Source organism: Rattus norvegicus, chromosome 3 (assembly GCF_021556685.1).
Source record: "Rattus norvegicus strain SHRSP/BbbUtx chromosome 3, alternate assembly SHRSP_T2T, whole genome shotgun sequence".
Lineage (NCBI taxonomy): Eukaryota > Metazoa > Chordata > Mammalia > Rodentia > Muridae > Rattus > Rattus norvegicus.
In genome coordinates, this window is record NC_141536.1 from 78227949 (window position 1) to 78250379 (window position 22431).

At 48.2% G+C, this 22431-nt stretch overlaps 2 protein-coding genes across 5 annotated transcripts in view; one reads left to right on the forward strand and one right to left on the reverse strand.

The window, feature by feature from the left end:
- The window catches only part of Syt13 (synaptotagmin 13), a 39179-nt gene extending 33891 nt beyond the window's left edge, over positions 1-5288 (forward strand). Inside the window, 2 exon segments of the mRNA NM_030839.4 lie at positions 823-952; positions 2839-5288. Of these exon segments, the coding sequence (NP_110466.3) occupies positions 823-952; positions 2839-3143 (435 nt within the window). The 3' untranslated portion in view covers positions 3144-5288.
- An 8163-nt stretch (positions 5289-13451) lies between these two features.
- Positions 13452-22431, reverse strand: part of Prdm11 (PR/SET domain 11) — a 79422-nt gene continuing 70442 nt past the window's right edge. For 2 of the 4 annotated variants that reach the window (XM_087654530.1, XM_087654529.1), the window contains exon 8: positions 19894-22207. In XM_087654530.1, coding sequence (XP_087510656.1) covers positions 20043-22207 — 2165 coding nt within the window. In that variant the 3' untranslated portion in view covers positions 19894-20042. 4 annotated transcript variants of the gene reach the window in all.

The following is a 22431-nucleotide window of genomic DNA, read 5'->3' on the forward strand; positions in this document are numbered from 1 at the left end:
TCCAACTACTCCTGAAGAGGACCCACGTTCCAGCATATGCTTGATGACTCACAGCTACCTGTAACCCCAGTTTCAAGGGATCTGTGTCACCTGGTCTCTGAGGGAATCTGCATTCACACATTCACACACACCCCTACACACACAGACACACACACACACAGACACACACACACACACACAGACACACACACACACACAGAGAGAGAGAGAGAGAGAGAGAGAGAGAGAGAGAGAGAATTAAAATAAACACAAGGAGAGAGGAGTGAGAAGCAATAACTCTACTCCCCCAGGAGCCTGGTGGGTCCATGCTAGGACTCTCAAACTGGGTTCCCTAGGACCCTAGATATCTACCAAGGTACTCCCAGAGTCTAGGCAAAGGGTGCAGAAGGAGAGAGGCCCTGCTTTCCACCTTCCATGTAGCGTGAGAGGCTACATTTATAACTGGATTTAAAGAGAAAGCATGTGCCAGGACTTGGTAGCTCATGCCTAATCTCAACACTTAAGAGGCAGAGGCAGGTGAATTTCTTAAGTGGGAGGCCAGCCTGATCTACATAGTGAGTTCTGGGCCAGCTAGGGCTGCATAGTGAGACCTGTTTCAAATAAACATAGAATGGCGACATATGGTAGACTAAGTTCTCCTGTTGGCATACATGCCAGCCCCCTTCCTCAGCCCTGCTGCCTTGTACAGTGGCAGAGAAATTAACCTTAGGTGAGTGGATCCTGGAATGTCTATGGGGTGTGAGGGTAGTGTGACTCCAGCCTTGGCTTCGGTTGATGGATCAGAAGTCAAGTTCAGTGCAATCTCTATCCTTCTGTGTTTAGGAGCCATCTGCAGGAACTGGGGAGGTCCTTCTGTCAATCAGCTACCTTCCAGCTGCCAATCGCCTCCTGGTGGTGCTGATTAAAGCTAAGAACCTCCACTCCAACCAATCCAAGGAGCTTCTAGGCAAAGGTAAGTGAGGGTGCAAGGAGACAGGCAGGATGCCGCAGCTCTGGGATTCATGCAGAAGGCAGTGGTACCCGGTGTAAAACGGAGATGGATGGGTGAACAAGGGTCCTGTTGTGAAGTCACCTTCAGCATCTGTTGCCAGGTCTGACAGACACACAAATGCCTTAAGTGCTCTCACCTCTCTACTAGTGTTCTTACACCCTCCCATTCTCTTCTCCATTCCAAGTCTTGGCCAAATGCCCCCTCCCATACACACCTGCTAAAGTCTGGGGCTTAAGGAGTCTACGGTACAGATGCCCATATAAACCTATTCACAAAAGCCTGTAGGCTTAAGGTTGCCTTCTGATACTTGAGCATAGGTCTCTGGTCTTGAGGACAGAGCAGGCTCTCCTAGCAAAGCAGAAAAGCAGCAAGGATTACCTGGGACACACCTACACAGGGAATGGAGTGCTCAATGCAATATATCAATAATACAGAAATCATCTTTATGTATTAAAAGTTAAAAATACAGACTCACTTGTGCATTCCTAACAGGTCTTGGGTAAATGAAATCAGAAGGGCTGGTGTTGCTACAGTCCTGAGCCACAGGTCAGAAGCTGATGCCTGGCTTTATCCCTTCCAGTCAATTCTGTCTTGCTTTTTTTTTTTTTTTAAATAGCTCCCATCAGGACCATTATAGAAGAGCACTTTGTGTCTGAAATATCTCTGTAGAAATAACAAACTAACCACCCAGGGGCGATAACGATAGCAATAAATACAAAGTTAACAATTATTCTCACATTAGCTTGGGCAACCTTGACTAATGAAAACAAACTGTCCTTAGTGTGGAAGCTTGCCTGCTGACTTGTGAATTTCCTGGGGACCTGAGGCCGGGGAGACTGCCTTCACCCTCTCCATAGTAAGTCAAGGTCCTCAAGTAAAACTTAGGAAAGAGACATGTGAAGAGAACTCAGACAGCCAGGAGGACCATCTTAACAATGAACACGAAGGCTTGACGGGAGAATGGAGAGGATGAAGGTGGAGAGAGCAATTTTTTTCTGGTCTGATTTGATAGCAAACTAGAGGACACTTAAGCCCTTGCCCCTGACTTGGTTTGTCAAGTCACTTAGAAAGGACTTATGGCCAAAGTGATTCTCCAGAGACTATCTGATGTGCTCAGGTCTTAGCTACCTACTGACCTCATATGTTTTGTGACAGGCTAATGTATCTCTAATCTGAAAATCTAATAAATGCCAACTTCTGGAATCTCTTGGGCACTAGTAGAGAATTCTACTCCATGAACACTTGGCTTTATGTTGTATAAAAGTATCTTTAGGCTATGTGTATAAGATGCACACGAAAGCCTAGGGGTGCAGGCCTGGAATCCCAGCTTCTGTGAAGGAAGATCTCAAGTTCCAGGACTGCCTGGGCTGCAGAGAAAGTTCGAGACCAACTGTAGTGACTTGGTACAATCCTGTCGCCAAAGAACAAGTAAAAGGAAGGCTGGAGATTTGGCTCAGTGCTAGAATGCTTGTTTAGTATGTGAAAAGTCCTAGGATCAAGAAAAAAAGAGTCATTAAATGAATGTTATGCTTACACTTGAGTCCCAATCCCAATTTGCATAATGTATATGCAAATATCCCCTAGTCTGAAAAACACCCCAAATCTGAAATGTTTATGGTCCCAAACCTTCCAGAGAAAGATATTCAACCTGTATGGCCAGTCTTACACATTCTAATTGCAACTTTGCCTTTCCTTATCTTTAGACTAGTTCCTGCCCTGTTGAGTGAATGCATGGTCCAGTGGAAGTGTAGGGAACCCCAAAAAAAGGAGCAGTATTCCAGGTGTGACCAGATCCTAACAGCTCACTTGCTCTCCTCCAACTTTCTTTTCTCTGTACCCCTCCCTAGATGTCTCTGTCAAGGTGACCTTGAAACACCAGGCTCAGAAGCTGAAGAAGAAACAGACAAAACGGGCCAAGCACAAGATCAACCCCGTGTGGAATGAGATGATCATGTTTGAGCTACCAGATGACCTGCTGCAGGCATCCAGTGTGGAGCTGGAGGTGCTGGGCCAGGGTGAGGAGGGGCCGAGCTGCGAGCTTGGGCGCTGCAGCCTGGGCCTGCACGCCTCTGGCTCTGAGCGAAGCCACTGGGAGGAGATGCTAAAAAACCCACGCCGGCAGATCGCCATGTGGCACCAATTGCACCTGTAGTTGGCCACCGGCCACTGACCGTCTTTCTTGGACACAGTCATCTTCCAGGCTCAGCTGTCAGTCATCCCCTCGTGCCCTGTCCACATGCCTACACCCAAAGACAGATGCAGACATGTTGGCTGAGGCCAGGAACTCATTCCTCTCTTACTGTATTCCCAATACTAAAGAGTGAGCAGCATTGGCAGGACAGTGAGCAGGACTGGCATGTCAGGGTCACTCAGAAGACTGTGTGTCTTGCTCATCTGTGTTTTGGAAAAAGATGTGCGTCAGGTATACTCAGTAGACAGTCCCTGCTCACATTGGTCTAAAGCAGCAGTTCTCAACCTGTGTGTCATGGCCCCTTTGGCCACCCTCTATCTCCAAAATATTTACATTGTGATTCATAACAGTAGCAAAATTACAGATATGAAGTAGCAATGAAAATAGTTCTGTGGTTGGAGATTGCCAAAACACAAGAAACTTTATTATAGGGTCACAGCATTTGGAAGGTTGAGAACTACTGGCTGGCAGCAGGTCCCTGGGCCACGGGGGCTCATGCCACACTGATGCTCTAGGTGGAATACACCAGGCTCCTGTCCTTAACTAGCACAGGGGTTCTGGAGCAGGAGGGGCTGCGCTTGATGAGGTCCCTTCGACACTACCCAGGCAAACCCTTGACCTCCAGAATCTCAACACTGGGCAGTATGAAGACAAGAGCTCTCCGCTTACTTCTCCTTTTTTACATTTCTGCTGTTCGTATCCCACTCTTGAACTGTACTGTGTGTTTTGACTGTTTTATTTAAGGAATTGATGTGGGTTTTGTTTGTCTTTGATCACACGTAGAGTGCCCTTTCCCTGGCAGACCTAGGTTGCCGTTCCTCTGGAGTGTCTGTGGCATTCTGAGGACAACTGTCATGTCTACCAGCGTCACCCACCCAGTTGACTCCGTGTGACAGGCCTGTCCTGCTCGGTGTGCCTGCACTTCAGGAAGAAGCAGCTCTGAGCTTGCCTTGTTCCTTCAGGCTATGTGAATGAGGAGGTGGGAGAACTTTAAACTTGGAATTATGCCTCCCTCCAACTTGGGGTCTATGCCCCTTTAACTCAAATAACAAAAGGCTAGGTTTATGCCCCGTTGATATTTCCAGTAGATGTCCCACTAGGAAAAAGTATAAGTAGCTAGCTGCAGGGGTAGATACTTGTGAGGCAGAATTCGGGTTGTCAGTTACTTCCTTGCTCCACAGCGCCTCAGTGTGGCTAACCATAGCACAGCACCAATGTCATGGGTGCCTGCCAGTCCGACTTCAGAAGGTAGCAGGCATCAGTTGTCACTGTCCACTTGATGGGACTTCCTGGCTCCTCCATTGGCTGTGCTTCCTCTTCAAAACCTCCTCTGTAAATTGCTCAGAGATGTTAGACTGGTGAACCAAAAAATTTCAGTCACCTTTTACATCAGTTTAGCCTGTTTCCAGCCATGCTTATAAGTCACATCCCAATTAGCTTAGGAAGGGTCTATATCTTTGTCAGGGAGTGTTTTCCAGCAAGAGGTGGAAATAAAGTGAGAGGCCATTACAGGCTGGGCTATGATGGGCAGTGAGGAGTTCACCCCAGTTCTCTGTGAATCCCCTCCCAGTGTCAACTAGGTATCTATTTGTTGAGTGTCCACCAAGACCTTGCATGTGTCTGTCCATTCTGATTACAGAAGACTCTGGGGGGCGGTGAGTGGGCAGCGTATCACCCTAACGGAAACAACAGATAAGAGAATCCTGGGAATGCTGTTCAGGTCAGCAGCTCTCAGATAGAAATGGGTCCCGGGGTAAGGGGGCAGTATCTGAACTGAACTGAGGTGGGAATTTTTGGAGGAGAAAGTTAGTCCTGTGGAGTGTTTCTGCCTTCGTCGTTTCCTGTTGTTAGATGCTGCGTGTTCATTATGCCATCCCGAATCAAAGCACAAAAATGTCGCATGAGACATTGTGGTCACATGTCTGGTTACACTTTGGAGCACAAATCTTAGAGTGGTAAATAAATCATTTCCAATGGGGTTGGCAGCCCAGTGTTTCTCTTTGTTCCTTTTTGTTAATATTTTAGATGTATAAAATTTAGGAAAAAAATCTTGTGTATCAAGCACCCACGAACCTCTGCCAACTTCAATAAACCTTGACAACTACAGTTGAATTCCCTCTAGTCTCTATACTGAGAAGACAAGAATCTCACATTCTGATTTGTTATTCTAAGCATTCCTTTATATTTTTTTGTAAATGATCATTTGATCCCTGAGCACTAGAGAATATTTGTCTGTTTCCAAATTTTACTTTAATTCTTAAATTGCATCACACTTTTTAAAAAAATTTTAAGCTTCATGCAGACATGTTCTAACTAATTTCCCTTTCACAGCTCTATAATATTCCACTGTATGAATCTACTATGGTCTATTCTATTGATGCACATTTAAATCCGCCTCCCTCTCTGCAGTTGTTTCCCATGTACATGTATAGTCTCTTGGGAGATATGTGTAAAAGTGAGTGGAGCTGCTCAGACACAGGGAAGGAAGTGTGTGTGCGTGCACGTGCGCGTATGCTGTAGCACTGACTTTATTCCTGGTAAGGAATATTAGGTGGGCTCTTGCAACTCTTCAGGACTCCCCAGTACCCTGTCAGTGGAGGATCGAGGAAACAGAGAATAGACAGGGGCAAATGGCTTAGAACCCTGCTACCCTAAACCGTGCAGGTGACCCATCTCTGCACTGACCTCTGAAGGAGGTGCCTTGAGAGTAAGAAAAGGATATTTGATTTTTTTGGAGGGTCCATTTTATCTTATTTTCGAGACAGACTCTTTTTATGTGTTCCTGGCTGTCTTAGAACTCTTGGTATAGACCAGACTGGCCTTAAAGTCACAGATATTTGCCCACTTCTGCTCCCTGAGTGCTGTGATTAAAGAGGTGTGTCATCATGACACAGAGCTAAAACTATGTAACCCTACGGGGCACTGTCTCTGGCCACCATTACATCCTCAAGCTAGTTAATTGCCTCTGGGCCTAAGTGACAGTATCTATAAAATTAGTTTGAACTAAATGACCTGCAGGTCCTTCCGGCTTTAACCTTTTGTAGTTCTGTGCCTTAGGGCCATTACTATGATGCACAACAATGACCAAAAGCAACTTAGGGAGAAAGGGGTTTATATTTAGCGTACATATCCCACATCACAGTCTACTGAGGAAAACCAAGGCAGGAACTCAAACAGGGCAGGAACCTGGACGCAGGGACTCATGAGAAGGTCACAGAGGCATGCTGCTTACTGGCTTGGTCCCCGTGGCTTGCTCACCCTGCTTTCTCATAGACCCAGGACTAGTGTAGGGGTGGCACCTCACACAATGGCCTGGCTGTCCCCCATCAATCACTAATAGAGAAAGTACCCTACAGGTTTGCCTTACAGACTGATTGCATGGAGTCGTTTTTCTCAATTGAGCTTCCCTCCTCTCAGATGACTTTTAGCTGTGCCACATTGGCGCAAAACTAGCCAAGACAGTCTGGTAACAACTTCGTTCTCACATTTCCTTAGTTTACTGTCTCCTGTAGACATGAAAGAAAAGCTTCTCTCTCTGTCCAACACTGGGTACAGCTTTGACATCTGCTACAGCCCTTCTGAAGGCTACTGGTACTCTCCTGAGTATGGCACCTGAGGCTCTAAGAGAACTGGGTCTCATCTATCGGATTACTGCTGGGCACTGGTACTTTTCCACCTAAGAATTCTTACATTTTAGAGCCAGTTGGATGTCAACATTGGGGATATCCCATTTGGAGCACATGTCCATCTTCCTCCACAGCAGACATCTGCAAGGAATATAACCAAGAGATGGGAGGTTGGGAACTAACTTAGTGCTGAAGAATGTTCCTCCTCACCCCCCACACCCACCCCTGCACTCCCCTTGCAGGTGAGTCAGCACAGACAGTCTCTGATATTGGGAAACGGTAAAAGTAACTTTTATTCACCAGATGTAATTGTCATCTAGGGAGGCTTACTGTTGAATAAGCTTACTCTCTCTAGTCCTTTCTGAGCTCTGGTTTGCTGGTTCAACTCATGCTCTGGTTCAAAACTCCTCTTCAAGCTGACTGATTCAAACTGGCTTTTCTCAGCTTCTCACTGAATTGCTCTGCCTCTGAACTCCATGAACTGAACTGCACTGACTGTACAGACTGCATGAACTGAACAGAACTGAACAGAACTCAACTGAACTGCTCTCCATACTCAACCGCTATGCCCTTACATAGCTTCACTTTTCCTATCTGTTCTCATTGGGTGTATCCTATCTCTGACTCACTCTGTCAAATCTTTCTCTGATTTGTCACTTTGTATGCCTCTCAATTAGAAGTCACTTTCAAACATGGCTGCTTTCTTCTACAAACCAACTTTACCTATGTTGTTAGGGATGAAATGTGTGTACTAAGGGTGTGTTTGTATTCCAGCCAGATCATACTGTGATCCAGAGCCTGTCTGCATTCCAGTCAGATCAGGTAAACCTAGCAGGTTTTTGGATATGATCCCTTGCCAGAGCACTCGTGTTGTTGGATTAAAATTCCTCTACTGGAAATAGATGTCATGGAAACCAGTCTGGTAGTGACCACTGTGATGAAAGCTTAGCTCCCGAGGAGTATGGTCTTCAGCTGGGCTTTGTTATTTATCAGAGTTCTCTCCAATTTCCTGATGCTCTTTCCAGAGATTTTGAGACAGCCTGCTGGCAAATGTGGGTGGCAAAAGTCCTACTTGAGAAACTTGGATGCCATCCAGGGACAAACAAGGAGAACCTGCTTTTCCAGACTAAAGTAACAAATCAAATTTTCCTTCAGCCCCTCTTGCTTGGGGGCTCAAGTGAGATAAACAGATGTGAGCTGAGAAAGGAACCCCAGTTGAAGCGACTCTAGCCAGCCAGAGTATGGTAAACATGGCCTAGCAGGCCTTGCCCTCTCCCTATTCCCCTGTCTTGCTAAAAATCTTTAGATTACATTTCTAAAGTTAGCCACCAAGATCTATTCCACTATTTGGCCACCTCCTCCTCTTGAGGCGACTGCAATGTCTAGCTATCAAAGTATTGAAGTTTAGTAATCAAAAGCCCTTGTTGGCTCACATAATTAACATGCCCAATCAAAAGTAAACATCTCAGCAGTTAACTGACTGCTCTTCCAGAGGTCCTGAGTTCAATTCCCAACAAACACATGTGGCTCACAACCATCTATAATGGGATCTGGTACAGATCCTTCTGGTGTGTCTGAAGACAGCTACAATATACTCACATACATAAAATACAATAGAAAAAAATCTTAAAACACCTCATCCTAATGTGGAGTCTCCCTCTTACCTTTATAAACTCCACTTTCCTAAGGGCCCCGTCTGTCTCCTCTTTATCCAGAGGCAGACCTTTGACACCCTCTGGGACAAACATCCCTTCCCCTTCTCCCTTCTCTTCCTTTTCTTCCTTATCCTCTAGCTCCTGTCTTTGTCCCTCTGGGATAAATAAACCTCTTTGTGCTGAGAACCTGCTGTTGGGATGTCTTGAGTTGCCTCCAGCACTCCAGTGCCCTCTCGGAAGAGGAAATGGTGGTTCCCACTCAGGCCTTAAGGTCAGGTATTCCCAATAATTCTAGGAGGTGAGAACCCCAATACTTCCCGGCACCCACTTCATCCTGATCAAAGAGGACACAACAGTAACAAAAAGATAATCATTCACAGCAGACCTCCCCTCTGTGCTGAGCAACTGAAGATGCAGACTGGGATTCCTCATTTGTCCAAGGTTGTGTGCTTCTAAGAGACTGGGGAATTTTAATATGGTACTGTCTCTTTGTAAAGTCAAGACTCTTCGGGTATATCCCGTAGCCATGCATCATTACTTGAAGGCCACTTAAAAGTATAGGTTATAGTTGCCAAGTGTTATCTGGAGCTACAGAGCCCAGACATGGCTAACTTAAAAAGAGCTGAGATCTTCCCTGGGGAAGGGGGTGCAGGGAGAGGGGTACTAGGAGATGCTTGGTGGCTTGGTTGGGTTTCTGTCCACGGGCAAGAAAAAGGAGCATAGGTAAACTTGCCAACCTTTCACTTTGCAGGGAAGGGACTGGGTCAAGGCCAGATGCCACCAGAAGTCAAGTGCTGGGTCATTCTGATTGCATGAGGAAACCAAGACAACAAGGCAATGAGGAGGAACACAGGACTCAAGCTGTGCCCAATGCAGGGCTGGCACTGGGCTCCTTTGAGGAGCTGCTCACAGCCCTCCATCTCATCAGCATACACCATTTCCTGCCTACTTATTGACAGGAACTACCCACCATAGTGAAACATCTCTGATTTTTCCTCATTGGCATTACTTAGGAAAGGGAACTACACACACACACACACACACACACACACACACACACACACACACAGAGAGAGAGAGAGAGAGAGAGAGAGAGAGAGAGAGAGAGAGAGAGATAGAGAGAGAGAGTTGTATAAAATGGCCATAACTAGAATTTTGCCACAACCTGCTATTATACTGGGAACAGCTGTCTCAGGCATAGGCTCAGAGTATCAATCGGGGTATTATTTTATCAGATAAATAAAATAATAATAAAACAAACAAACAAAAACTTGGCAGGGGTTTGAGTGACCACTAAATGAGTACAGGATGAGACATGGAGGCACACAGGGACTGGAGCACATCGGGACAATTTCCCCTGGGAAACCTATGTGTCTAGTTAATTGAGAAGCATAGTTAGATCTGCTCTTTAAAAAAAGGACTATTCTTGAAGTTGTCACAGAAACACTGAAGAACTATAGGATACTAGACAGGCTCCTGAGTCTTCTCTCTGGAGTGACTTCAACTTGTCCTTTGGACCTTGGAAAGTTGGGGAAAAGAGAGAAGGGAATGGAGAGAGCTTACTACATCCTCCAAGAAGTGTCCTCCAAGAGTCACTCTGGGGGGACAATTTCATAAGCAAGGGCAGGTGGAGGTCTTTTCTTCCCTTGCTTCTCGATGACAAAATTATATTCCACAAACTTCTGCAAATCTGTGTCAAATCTGGGGGTACTGTGTAATAATATCCTCCTAACTGAAACATCCTATTCTAGGAAGAGGCTCCTTTAGACAATTCACAAGTTTCATGAAGCCCCTGAATTCACAGGGCCCCTCTCTACTCAAGAGTGTATAAACAGTAGGAGTTGACTGGACTCTGCAAATTGTGCAGAAAGTTCCAGGGTTCCAGTTTTCAGAAGTTGTCATCTGTGCTTGGTAGGTTTATAGTGATGTAAGTTCCCTTTGAGTTACCTGTGTTTCTGTAAGTACGCACTCACCCACACTCCTGAAAAAAACTTCAAACTCTTTCACCAAGTTCTACTGTTAATTGGTCTGTCATTGGCTCCCACTCTAGGATGAGAAAATGCTCATTTGACTTTCCCCCAAAATAGTATCATACAACACAATTGGTATCCATGCAAGGACTGACAAAACCAAAGATGAGCTGGAGAGTTGGGAGCAGTGGTGGTGGCTTCATGGTCCTGCAGTAGGTTCTGAGGCATACAACTGAGGTAGTATATGTGAAGGCAGAATGCCTGTGAGGAAAGTCCTTAATATGGGGACCCTTCCCCCATGGCGGATGGAATGTTGTGCCTCCTTAATGTAGTGGTGGATGCAAGGTCATTAGATGTTCAACAGGATAGGCAACAAGGCTGAATTTATCTATGACTGGAGCAGTTTGGAAGGAAATCCCAGGGCAGCCATCTTCCACTGCTTGCTATAGAATTATGTCTCCTCAATGAATGGGGTCCACCTTATCCTCCCATTAGGGGTTGGGCGATGCACAGTAGTCATGACAACAGCATCATGCCATGGTGAGGAGGCAGATGAATCAAGGGGAATACCTATGGATCACAGAAGGCTAAATGGGGCAATGTCACAGTACCCAATTCTTTTGACTGAAGAATTGATAAAAAGCCTTGAAATCTTTTCATACTATATTGAGCCTTGTTGACTTTTATTTTTTTTAACCATCCTTGTAGCTTAGTTTAGCTGACCCAAACAAACTAGAACTTTTTTTCTAGGATAGATGATGGTGGGCTTTTAGAGATCCTGCAACTCTCTGTAAAAAAGGCTTTTGTGGCTAATGCCAAACCTCAAGTGTTTCACTGATTTGTAAAAGAGCAGTAGGGGCAATTGTTGATTTTAAATAAAGACACAGACATGTCATCTAATGGGAATGAGCACTCACAGAAGTTAAAGAGTTGTTGAGTAAAAAGCTCAGAGTGGGAAATCGTTGGCCAAGGATGCCCCAGAGCCCTCCCCCCAAATAATGATGTCACTACCACTGTTGTTAGCTGCATACCAGAGCTGGATAATATGACCCTATGGATGAATACAGTGCATGATCATAAGACATAGAAAAATAAAGCTGGGGCTGAACTGAATATTCACTCCCTTCTGGCTTGTTTTTATATTGTTGGAAGGTACAGCATAACCTGCTAGGGGACAGTTGTCACCAACTTGGCTGTGTACCCTGCAGCTACCTTATCATAAGGCTAAGAAAGAAGTGACTATAGGAACAGTAGTGGCATGTACTGTCTAGGGTTCAACCAACAACTTTCTGATTGGATTTAAGGCCCACCCCATAAGGAGGAATTCACGTCTGATACTGCAATCTAAGGCAAAAACCTGTGACTGAGTTGGTGATAGTGGTGCATGCCTTTAATCCCAGCACTCAGGACACAGAGGCAGACAGATCTCTGAGTTCGAGGCCAGCCTGGTCAGAGAGAGAGAGAGAGAGAGAGAGAGAGAGAGAGAGAGAGAGAGAGAGACTAGGGCTACACAGAGAAACCGTGTCTGGAAAACGAAAAAAATGGCTATGGAGGTCCCAGGTCCCTGTAGGGAAACAACTGCTGTTGTTTTTTTGTTACATGGACGTGATATGGCTCTGTCAAACTTCTCTCTAAGCGTGCTTATGACAACTGGCCATAAAGCACTGTTGTCAACTGTAATTGGTCATAAAAGGATGTTTCCTTTATAAGTGATGATAGGCTACAAAGACTTGTAACTACCAATGAAGGGCCTGAGAATAAGGGACCGTTGCTATGGCAGAGTAGCCCAAGGTTTAGTTAAGTCACCATTCTAAAGCTTAGAGAACACCACCGACAGAGAGCAGAAAGAACTGGAAGAAGGGGTAGAGAGCTATGTAGCAATTTCCTCTAAATTGAAACTATGCATCCTGAATGGAGGCTCATTAGGAGGCTCATTAGGACTTGAGAGTTTCTTTAGAGAGACTTCTTAAGACTCTAGAAATAAACAACTCATAAGTCTCAGGAAGTTCCTGAAACTTAATCAGAGTTCTAAGTCCTCTCCCTTTCCAATCTTATATATTTAGTAAGGGCAGGCTCTCCTACCTGTTGAATTGATGCAAGCTGTCAAGAGATGGCCAGGGTTCCAGTTTTCATGAGACCACTCACCTTGGAATGGGCTTTTGGCAGTGTAGCAGCCTTTGAGTTATCCATGTTGCTATAAGTAAGCCCTCATCCATATTCTTCCAAGTAACTCCAATAAGCTCATTGGCTCACCAAGTTTGACTTTGTTGATATACTTACTTTGGTCTGCTATTGGTTCTATCTCTGGATGGAGAAGACTTTTTTTTCGCACTTCCTCAGAAATAGTGTCACGCAACAGCTGCTTGGTGACCAGTGTCAAGATGATAGCACTTCTGGGCTGAAAGAAAAATGTCTAACGCTAAGAAGACAGAAGTAAGGAGACAGGAAGAGGGAATACCACTGTGAGGAAGTCAGGGGCATAGGAACTGAGAGTGGAGGCCTCAGCATCTCAAGAGGAAAAACCTGTGCTTTGAGGTATTTGACTACATTGCCAATATTGACTATATCCCTGTCTAATTCCTTCCTCAAAAAATGTGGGAAAAATCTTGCTCACACCTGGTGTCTCCAGTGCCATCAATGAGGTTCTAAGAGTTTTCTAAGTGGGGATCAGGCCTGCACGTGGAGGGCCACCAAAGGTAGTTAAGCGGGAGAGCTGGAACCAGTGGATCTGCAGAGGCTCTGGATGCTTCCCCACAGAGATTCTTGTGGGGCCAGTGTTCATGGGGTAGGTATTTTACATGGTTTCAGTCACACCTTCTTTGGCCTGATTAACATACTCTGGGGCTTCCTGCCAGACAGAAGTGGACTGCAGTGGGAAAATGAGGTCACAGTGGGAGAAGGCAGGGACCACCAGCTAACAAGGACTTGTGTTCCTTCCAACCCCTTTGATGGGGTAGGGGCGGGTTGGGGTGGTCTGCACGACTTACCGAGGCCTGTCACAGAAGCAAGGAGCCAAGCTTGGTGTGTCAATTTAAATGCTTTTATTAATAATCTTCTTACATTACGAGGATAATGTGACAAAAGGAAAGACGCTGCATACAGATTATAAACCAGCATAGCTCTATTTGTATCCAGTGTTCTAGCCCCGACACACAGGTACTATAAAGCACAGTCTGCCAAATAATAACATTGAGAATTGTTTTTAATAAAGAAAGTATTAACATATTAATATGCATGTGGTAATAGGCTCCTAGGAGTTCCCTCCCCACCCCCACTTTATTTTTTTTCTTTGTGATTGACATGAAAAATGGTTCAGCAGCTTGGGGGTGGAGAGGAGGAGAGAGATCAGGGCTGAAAAAGACTACTGGTTCTTCCGGAGAGGCCAAAGGGTAGACTGAGGGGTGCCCTAGGACAGCCTGACCTTTGTCTTCTCCTGAGCAGTATTGTGAGCCGTTGCCCCCTCTGCATGGAGGCTGGTTCACTCGATGCCCTATGGCGTGTTCTCTCTCTCTGAGGTACAGTGCATTGTGGGATTGCTACTGAGAATGCCTATCCCCTGGCCAAGCTCTGACCCACTGTAGCTGGAGGAAGGCTTGGGCCATTGGTCCTGAACTCCACTGAGCCAGGCACTAGAAGGTGTTCAGCCCAGTTGGCAGCTAGCTGTGGCTCAAGGAGGTGGGCATTGGCAGAGCAGACCTGGTCTCAACTGTGGTACAGGACTGGTCTGCTGGAGACTGAGGTCCGTTGGTAGGATGGTGAGGAAAAGCAGGGGGAGACCTGCGAAGGCTCGGTATGAGAAATGAGTGTGTTTATGTAGCCCAAAGGCAGGCTGCTCTCAAGAGCAGGGAGGGATCTGTCATCAGACCCCTTCTGCTTCCAGGAGAGAGAAGGAAATTGAGGAGTTGGGAGCTTCTGACTCCCATCTGGGCTGCACAAGCAGCCGGGACTCCCAGGGACCCCAGACACCCCCACCCAGCTTGAGGGGGGGTGTTGCCTGGGGACAAGCTGAAGAAGATACCCTCCCCAGAAAGAGTGGGCTTGGGTATCTGGTCACAGAATGAGAACAGTGTTTGTGAACTAAACCTAAACCTGCTGTCACAGAGGAGGAGGTTGGGCTGCTTGGTTGGTTTGGGAAGAGGGGACAACATTGTCCTGAGTACAGCCAACAGCTGCTGCAGCTGTGCAGGGTCGGGTGGGCCAGGGCCCTGCTCCTGAACTTGAGTTGCCATTGAAAATGTCAGTGTGCAGATACATCTCTTCCACCAGGGGGGGGCCTCTGCATGGGGAAAGGCAGCGCTACCTAAAGCTCACGCTGCCCTCCTCAACTCCCAGTGCTCTAGAGACAGTGGTTGAATAGGTGAAGGTGGCCAGGACGGTTGTACTTTAGAGGCTTGGCCTCCCGGGGGGGGGGGGCAGAGGCATCCGGGGAATGGGGCTGACGTCGTCGTCTTTCTGGATAATTGTTCATCCCAGGTGCCCCTTTCCTATTGCCATCAACGTTGCTCATTCCTGACAGGGGCGGGTATTGGGGAATTTGTGCAGAGGTCCCTCCACTAGGGGTCGGGGACCAAGTCCCACCCCCCACTGCTAAGCAGCAATGACCAGCTAAGTGCGGGCTGGCGGTGGTGGGAGGTAGGGGTACTGCAGTCGGAGCTCGGGGGTATCTCCTTCCAGCCTCAGCCTTGCTGGCAGGAAAGGAGAGAAAGTGCATGGAGAGAGCCTGAACACAGCTGCCCTCCTCTCCAACACCCCAAGGAAGACGCCCCCCTCAGCGGCTAGTAACCTATTCTGATGAGCATTCCTACCTCCTCTCCAGAGCCCTGTCCCCTTCCCCTAGCCCAACCCAGCACCAGACTTCCCCACCACCCTTCCAGCTCTATAGACTATTTTTATATCTATTTAAAACATAAAAAATGTATAAATATATAGGATATTATTTATAGATATATAGACGTGATTTACTCTCTTACTCTGCATGTATACGTACTGTATATGTCCGTATATACAATTGATATACCTTAGCATCAGTATGATACACTCACTGCACATACCCCTGCCTCCATGCACAGCCTCCCCAGGGAGACTGGATTGCATAGGTATTTCTAGGGTGATACCACTTGAAGGGATGGGGGAAGGGGAGAGAGTGCTAGATCGAAGAGGAGGGCTGTACTATTTTCCTCTCCAAAGGGCACTTTTTCTCCCTCTCACTAACATGCAAAGATTACCTCAAAGACTCTTAAAATGACCCTGACTAACAGAGGACTAGGAAAGAGCATTCCTCTGAGGAGAAGGACCATGCACACCTGGTACACTTTCCCCCCTCCAGGATTGGAGAAACAGCCAAATTGGAATCCAGGGCAGTGTATAAGGGAGCGATCCCAGCTTAACTGCTGGCTGTGCCCTCCTTTCCTCACTCTGGAGGCTCACTCTCCCTGCTTCAGTTGCTAGCCCAGTCTGGCTGGGCTGCTTCTTAGAGGATATCCAGGGCACACGTGAGCTCCAGGGAACCTGGGGCCTGTCCCCCAATGGGGTGCATGGACCACAAAAAGAAAACAAAAGAGCACAAAGCTGGGTTAGAATTTAACCCAGACTATATACCGAAAACGGGTTGGGATTTCTTCCAAGGGGGGAGAAATGCAAACAAGGGAGTTTTCTAGAAATTAGACCTCAACCCATCCAGCCTCTCCAGGCTGGGGCCTCATCGGCTCCAGGTGGGCAGCAGTGAGCTACCAGTCGTCAAAGCCCAGGCTGGGTAACATCTTAAGTCCATTCCTCCCTCTATACGGCCATGTCTACTCTCTCCACACCTTTCCCTATTCCCTCCAAACAAATGAAAGACATTTAAAAGGTGCTTCAGGTCACTCCAAGGTCCTTGCTCAAAATCAAAGATCACACCAAAATCTGGTGCGAACAAGCCGAACAGAACCCTCAGCAGAACAACTCAGGCTGGGAACACACACTCTGCGCAGAGGGCTGAAGCTCTGGGGACCTCAGATTCAGGGCTCCGGGCAGAACCTGGCGACACAGGGCCCTGGAGCTCCGTGTGCTCTCTTTCCCCAGGGAGGATGAGGGAAGGCCGCTGGACCTGACATCATGAGACGCTGCACACAGACATTACAAAACAAAAGCCCTGGCACCTGTGGTGCCTGCACTCTGCTGTCTCTGGAGGGATTCTAACAGGGCAGGAGCTGCCCACGGAGCTGAGTGGGCCATCGGCCTCAGTGGTCATTGTTTTCCTTTGCTCCGAGGGTTCAGCAAGGTACCCATTTGGCACAACAGCCACGAGCCTCAGCCTTCCACACTGCCCCACTTCCTGCTCTACTCGATGTGAGCCAGTGAAAGCCACAATTAGCCCCGAGGGAATAAATCTCAGCCCCACAGATACATTTCATTCTGTGCCCGTGACTACCAGTTCTACTCCAGAGACATTTACACTCTAAGCCCTACCTCCCCACAGTCTGTTAACCCAGCCAAGATATGAGGTGAGCCAGGCATATGGTTCTACGTCCAGACATGAAATGGTGGGCTGACCCAAGCCTTTCTTCAAGGGAAGTGTGAGAATAGGCCAGAAATCACAGGGCATCACATATGGAACTCCCTGACCCTCCCAGGGAGCATCCAAGCTGAGAAAAGACTGCAAGGGGTTCACCCTCAGCTTCCCTTTCATTATCCCAAGGCAAAGTGGCCCGTACAGCATCTGTCACCTCCCTGCTTGTCTGCATCCAGAGTCCCCAGCACCCAGAGTTTCAGAGACCAAATGTAAGACAACAGGAGAGCTCAGCTTTTCAGTGGCTCTGAGGCAGAGGCCATTGCAGCAGAGGGCAGAAGTGGGGTTGGAGAGGCAGAGGACCAGTGAATGGGTGACTCTGCAGTCACGTGATGCTGCCAGAACAGCTCATTCTTCTAGGTCACAAGGCAGGGCCACTGCTCCTGGGTATCTTGAGGAGACCCGGGTAACACTGGCTTGGCCTGGCACAACCTGTCTCCTTGCCTGAGACTTGAGCTCACCCAGCTACAGCCCCTTGGGAGGGAATGGTCAGTCCTGGTTTCACATGTCTGGCTTAGGGCCATCTGGGAGAGGTCCCTTCCTGGGTGAGGAAGCCCCATGCACTGGGAAGGAGAGGTGTAAGGCAACCATTGGCAAGAAGGAAAGACCCAGGCCACTGTTGATGCCTGCAGGCTGCCCATGGGAGACCCGCCTTGCCAGCCATCAATACTCTGAACCAACCTTGGCCCATTAGATTTTCAATGAAAATGTCCCAGACCAAAGCCTGCATCTGTAAGGAGACAGGGTCCCGGGGAGGAGATAGGCAGGCAAGTGGAGACCTTGTGCTTCACAACAGCAGCCCGTGTGGCTCCAGCTAGGCTTGGCCCAGGGTAGGAGGGGCAGCTGGAGAGAGACACAAGCTCAGCGTGGGTGGGCAAGGGGACTGAGGCTGGGGATTCCCAGGCCTCTGAAAGGGGCTTTGCATTTTCCTATTTAGTTCCTGCTAACTCTCCCTGCTCAGAGGTGGGGACCAGAGTGAGATGAGGGGTGGAAGTCACCAGGCGGGGGTGTATCAACTTGTTGAAGAAGGCAGCATAAGAGGCCTGGCAGTGGGACAGTTGGAAAGACCCAGGTTTTAGTTTCTTCAGTTTTGTTTGTTTTAACATGCTACATCACTGTTGAAAACAAAAACATTTCAAAAATAATATAATATATATATAATATTTATATCATGAAAAGCTATTGGCTAGCAGCAATGATTCTAAAGTTATCTTAGCACCAAGACCATGGAGGCAAAGGGAAGATCTGAGGGAGGACGGGCAGACTGCAGAACCAGGAAAGGGTAGCAACATGTTCAGTGTTAATGACATTTCCGTGAGGCCTCAGAGGTGAGACGAACCCAGAAGGAAGAAAGCTACCACATACTTATAGACCCAGCCAGGTAGGTTGAGGGCATGGGGTTGGATCCCCAGTGCCCCACTGAAGGAGAGGGACAGTTCTCTGCAGAACTGACCACGGGCAGGTCCTTCAGATCTTCCTCCCTTCCCCAAAGACAACCCTGTATCCACATTCTGGGATCTGCACTGACTGCAGAGGTCGGATGTGGAAACTGCAGAGAAGGTTTTAAACAGCTCATGCACATTTCTGAAAACTCTTCGCGAGGTATACTGGTAGGTAAATGAACATTGGTCAGGCTCCTCTTGTTTAAACCACTGTCTGCCCCCACCCCATGGGGGGAGGCAAGAGGCATTTCTAAAGCTTATATGTAGTTGAAATATATGAGTGTGTGTATGTGTGTATGTGTGCGTGTGTATATGTATGTGTGTGTAAGTATGTATACATGCTTGTACCTTGAGAACCCCGCCTCACCTTCTGTTTTCTCCTTTTCTATAGGACATCTCAACTCTATTCAAAATAGGAAGAGTTCAGAGGCAGAGAACCCTGCCTGGTGTCCTGTGACTTCCCTGCCAGGCTGAGGAGCAGGTCGTCAGCCTTTTGCAAAGGAACAACCTCTCTAGGCACTCTCTGAGTTCTCTGTAGCCCAGGGCACGACTTGCATTGATAGATTCCGCCCTTGAACTACAAAACAGCTACTCCTTGATTACGAGAAGAAACACAAACCCCGCAACACATTCCTTAATTATAAAGACAAAAAAAAATGTGAAAATTGAATATACACTTTTCATTTTACCTGGTTTTAGCCAAAAAAAAAAAATAAATAAAATGTGGTCCTGTTGGAGTTTAGATCACTTGGCTCATTGTCTCCCCAACAGCCCAAGATCTGAATGGACGTATATACTTTATCCCCCAGTGGCTGGAAAGGAGGGGGAGGCATAAAGTTTACCTTTCCGTCCCCTCCCAAGATTTCAAGCTCAAATGTGAAAAAACAATTGCATTCAGTGTAACAGCTCATACCTTTAAACTCCAGAGGCCGGAAGAAAGGAACTGACATGGGGCTGGGAGAGGTGACATGGGGGAGCGAGTGGGCTCACAGTTGAGGGAGATGCATTTGACGTGGGACGAGGGACGAGGGAAGGGATCAATCAGGAAATGAAAAACGAAAGGTCTCCCAAGCTAAAGTCAGGCGAGGGGAGAAAGACCTGATAGTCCAGTCCAGAAATCCAATTCATCCCCATGAAAACCCCGATGTAGTGTATCTAGACCAGAATGCCAATGTGGAGACCACGGAGGCCCCCAGTCATAAAACCATACCTAAAAGGAGAAGCCAAGCACCCAACCCCCAGACCTCAACCAATACATGAGAACAGAAACAGAACAAGTCACCTACAAGTGACAAGAGAACCGTCATTTAGCTTATGCCGCTTTGACTGTTGGGTGGGAACACGTGTGGCCCCGTAACACGCTTGTGTGAGTGAAGATGGGTTGCCGTGTAGGCTGCAGCTGCCAAGTGCGGAGACAAAAGTCAGTTGCCAACACTGCTCCTTTCTGAAAGCTGCCAGTGGCTTCTGGTGGACATAATTAACTTAGTTTTTAAAAAAATTTCAGTGTGGGTTTATATATATATAATATAATATAATATATATTTATATAATATATCAAAGCTTATGAGTATAGATTAAAAAAATATTCACCGTCTTTGTGGCCTCTGGAGCGCAGCCCCCCTACATGTCTGGGTAGAATTCAGAGCCATGGTCCACAGCCTGCAGCATGGGCTTCTGCTCCAAGGCAGACATCCTACTGAGGACCTCGGCTGAAAGTGTGTAGCTGTTGCCAGACTTCTCCTCAAACCAGCTGTCCAGGGCTCGCTTGGCATCAAAGCTGGCGATGGGTGGTCCGTTCACAGCAATCGTCAACAGGTCACTGAGCTGCTCCAGGGTCAGGCGTGAGCGGTGGTTTTTGCGGACCCGCTGGAGGGCACTTCGGCCTTTCTCACAGCAGGCAGTGGAGGTGGGGAGAACTTTAAGGACCTGAATGATCTTGTTCAAGAGCGGAAACCTCTGCTTGTACTTGCAGATGTGGCTTATGAGGTCTTTGAAGCCATTTTTGGTGTAGTAATCAGCCTTGAGGTCTCTCCACTCCATCAGCAGGCTCCCCCGGGGGTCCATCCCTTCACGGCACACATCCCGGGAGAAGGCAGGAATGGCTTCCAAGTGGTCAAAGATCTGAACCATATCTTCCTTGCCGAAGCTCAGAAGCTCCTCATTGTTCCTGGGCCAGGCGGCTAAGTCGAACACTTGGCAGGCCTTCACAAAGACCCGGCTTCGGGAGTCGAACCTCTGAGCCAGAATGACCTGTGTCTTCTGGCAGATCTTCTCCCTGATAGACTGAAACTTGGCCTCTGCCACCCTGAGGTTCTTCACAGCGATCCCATTGAAGCTCTCTCGGAAATTCTCCTCGAATTCCTGCAGGTACTCTCCCGGGGAGTCTGCAAGCCGACTGATCTCCTGGATTGCCTCCTCGATCTTGTCATCCACCTGTGACACCAGTAGGTACTCTCCCTGGAAGATGTAGGCCAGGCGTGACAGCACGGCAATCACATCCAGCAGGAAGTAGATGAGCTTGATGGACTGGTAGTCCATGAGGAACTGCAACAGGGCCAGGGCTATGGCGGAAGCGTCTGCCCGCTGTGTCTGGCTGCTGACATCCTTCAGGTGGGCCACCACTTCCAGGTAATCCTTGATAAGGGCATTCAAGACATTCTGCTCACCGATGATCCACCTCACGGCACGGATGTCTCCCAGGAATTCAGTCTCCTCGCACAGGGTAGAGGCCGTGGAGCGCAGCTCACACATGAGGCGTGGTGAGTAGCGGTAGAAGCTGAGGAGCTGCTTCAGGTTGTTCTCCAGCTCCTCTAGACAGGGCAGTTCCTTCCCACTGATGGCATCCAGGATCTCCAGGTGTGGCCGGTGCACCATGAAGGGCAAGCACAGCAGCCATGGCAGCGTCTTGCGGATGGTCATGAACATGCTGGCACGCAAGCTGGCGGTGATGTTGGCCCCATCGACTCCCAGGCCCACAGTTGGCTTCTCATCCTGTAAGCGGATGCCCAGAGCAGCAAAGGCCCGGTCAAGAGCCTGGAGATAGCTTTCTGTGCTGGAGAAGCCTAGCTCCTGCAAGGATAGGAATTCTGTGGCCGGGGGCCCATCGCTGCTGGTATACTGCACATAGACGGCCACCGTGTCAGCCAGGAGGTCGTCACTCTGCCCATCCAGGATGATGCTGAGGCAGGGTGACTGACGGATGCGCTCCACCAGGTCCTCTCGCAGTGCCCGGGCGATGTGGTGGATGAGGATCTGGCAGTCCCCCTCATTCATATACTGGTCCACCACCTTGAGCTCGCACTTACGCAGCAGCTCTGCCAGTGGCCGGAAGTCGAGGTAGGGCCTTCCCTCCAGTGCCAGGTGGTAGGCAGTGTTGAAGAGCAGGGTCATGTTGCGGCACATCTCCTCTGTCTTCTCCGGGTGCATGCGCAGCTTGTACAGCTGCAGGCACTTCTTGTGCAGGTTACTCTGACTGTGCAGTTTGATGGTGTGGATCTTGAACTGCTTGGAGCCGATGATGAAGGCGGACGTGCGTGAGGACTGCACCGTGTACTGGCGGCACACATGGCACCACATCTCGTTGAGGGTCGGGGAGTACCTTAGGAACCAGAACTTCTTCAGCCACTCCTGCTTGAAGCGCCGGATGCGGCGTCCCGTGGCAGAGGACAACTTGGAGGGTTCGTCGGTTGCCGTCATCACGTCATTGGAGACAGATTCGTCTGCAGAATCCACTTCCTGGTCGTCGTCCTCCATGATGGCTGGGCAGGAGACCATACTCTCTGAAGCTGGAAAATAAGAGGGGAGGGAGACATTCACGTGGGCTGTTGACAGCACAGGCTTGGCAAGGGACTCTGAGGGAGAGTAGGACCCACAGAGATGGAAGCCCAGCCTGGAGTTGATTCAAGGGAAACCCTGCTCTCCACACTGAGGTTCCCTCCCCATGAGTTGCCCATGGTGGTCTTGGACGCTACTCGTTATGCTCCAAGCTGCCTGTGCCTGAGCTCAGCCT